Raw genomic sequence first — 2,044 nt, forward strand, 5'->3', positions numbered from 1 at the left:
GTATATATTTATATACATACAAATATTACACACTCTTGACCTTTCACCCCCCCTCTTTCTCCTCAGGAGCCCCTTCGCTGCACGTCGGCAACTTCTGGAGGACCGGCGGTCCAATTCACACAGCAAACTCAGGCCTGCCGGCAGCAAGAACGCAATGTCCGCTTCAAAACACAAAAGCGATTCATTTACCTTTCCGTCACCAAGCAGTACTGTGGGGGCTATAGTGTCTACAGGGGGGGGGCATGTACACACCATCCGGCGCAAATGAGAGCCAGAACTCGGCTGCCAACACGAACTCCACGCACGCGCGATTCCGCGGACTGACTGAGGCCGTGCAGAAGGTGTGTTGATATGTCTAGTTTTAGTTGGCATTGGATGTAGGTATGTATGTATGTATGTATGTATATGTGCATACATATAGGTATGTATCGGTCTTCAGCTTGCGTAGGATATATGTTTTGTTTGCACGCTAGAAGGTGTGTTGATATCTCTAGTTGTAGTTGACATTGGAAGGAGGTATGTATGTATGTATGTATATGTACATGCATATTGGTATGTATTTGTCTTCTGTATGCGTATCTTTGTAGCAAAATATATGTCATTTGCTAGCTTGAAAGTGTGTTGATACTCTAATTGTAGTTGACATAGGAAGGAGGTATGTATGTATGTATATGTACATGTATGTGGGTATGTATCGGTCTTCTGCATGCGTATCTTCGTGCCAGGGTATATGGTTTTTTTTGCCCGTTGCGCTGTGGATGAGTGCTGGATGAGGGGCTGCGGATTCGAGCCACACGCCACAGTAGACGACTGTCTGTGTGGGGGTGCAGTGTGATTGTATTTATAAGCATACTGGGCTATGGTCATTATCTATATCGAAAACCCTAAACCCTAAAACCCTAAAAACCCTAAAACCCTTAAAAAACTGTGCGCAAGGTGTTATGGTTTCTAGTTTCCAAAACCATAAAAACCTAAAAACCCGAAAATTTTAAAGACGCCAAAACTACCTTCTATGTGAGGGTGGGGTGTGGTTGGGGTTCTGCTGTCATTGTCATCTACACCTACGTCTTGTGTGATCACAGCAGGAACAAAAAGACTGGAGGAGGATCTCCAACGTCATCGCAGACAAGTGGTACAAACTGGCCAAGGGAGACTCTGTGGAGAAGCGGAAGATGAGAGAAGAAAAGATACTCGCAGTACAGGAGAACGTGGAGAACGTATGCCCACTGTACCCACACCTGCCTTCGTTTCTCTGCACGACTGGTGTATCTGTAGTTTTATCTGTACGAGTGTGTCCTGTCCGTAAGTGTGCTCGTGCGCGTGTGTGTGCGTGGTTAGCACAGTGTGTCGAGTGAGGAGAGTCTTGTCGTAGAGATACCTGGAGTGCCCCGCCCCCTTCCCTAAGAACAACCTAGTCGTCTCTCTGGACTCCTGTTTATAGAGTTACCAGGCGTAGACACATGGTGCGTTGTTGTGATATATGTCATTGCCGGGCGGGCCTGAATCGGTGCGAGTCTAATTCTAAACGTAACTATATCAAATTGACATTCATATTGAGATGGATATACATGTATGGTGTATCACAATTAGTCAGTACTTGTATGAAGTATATACGCGTCTCGATCTCAATTAGGTACTACATATGTATACGAGTAGTGTGTGTGCGGCGCAATATCTTTAAATACTAGCTGTGATTCAGATGACGACAAGACCAAAAAATAGATCTAAGAACTAGTTCACGCGAAACAGTTTGTGAGTTCAGCTGATACTTTAGGTTTCTCTTCTTGGTTGTAATTTTATCTATTGCATTTTGATTTGCCACAGATGCTGGGACAAGTGCTACTGGCCAAGCGTGAGTCGATGATGGATTACAATAACAAGCGTTTCGAACAAAGTTATCTCAAGTTTAAGGCCAGCGGAGAGGCTATCCGCAGATTAGCGGATGTGTCACTGAGCAATTCGACTGGAAAGCCCTTTAGGTAAGCACACACACACACATACACACACACACACACATGTATATAAATATATATATATATATATA

General features: G+C 44.4%; 1 protein-coding gene across 1 annotated transcript; it reads left to right on the top strand.

Moving 5' to 3' along the window:
• Positions 1-177: 177 nt before the first annotated feature.
• Positions 178-1,217, top strand: SARC_14885 (hypothetical protein; the record flags this gene model as incomplete). Its single annotated transcript, XM_014290982.1, has 2 exons — positions 178-341; positions 1,083-1,217. Coding segments are annotated over exons 1-2 (234 nt in total), but the record flags the coding sequence as incomplete, so codon positions are not given.
• Between the last annotated feature and the right edge of the window lie 827 nt (positions 1,218-2,044).

The sequence above is a fragment of the Sphaeroforma arctica genome (genome assembly GCF_001186125.1).
Source record: "Sphaeroforma arctica JP610 unplaced genomic scaffold supercont1.5252, whole genome shotgun sequence".
NCBI lineage: Eukaryota > Ichthyosporea > Ichthyophonida > Sphaeroforma > Sphaeroforma arctica.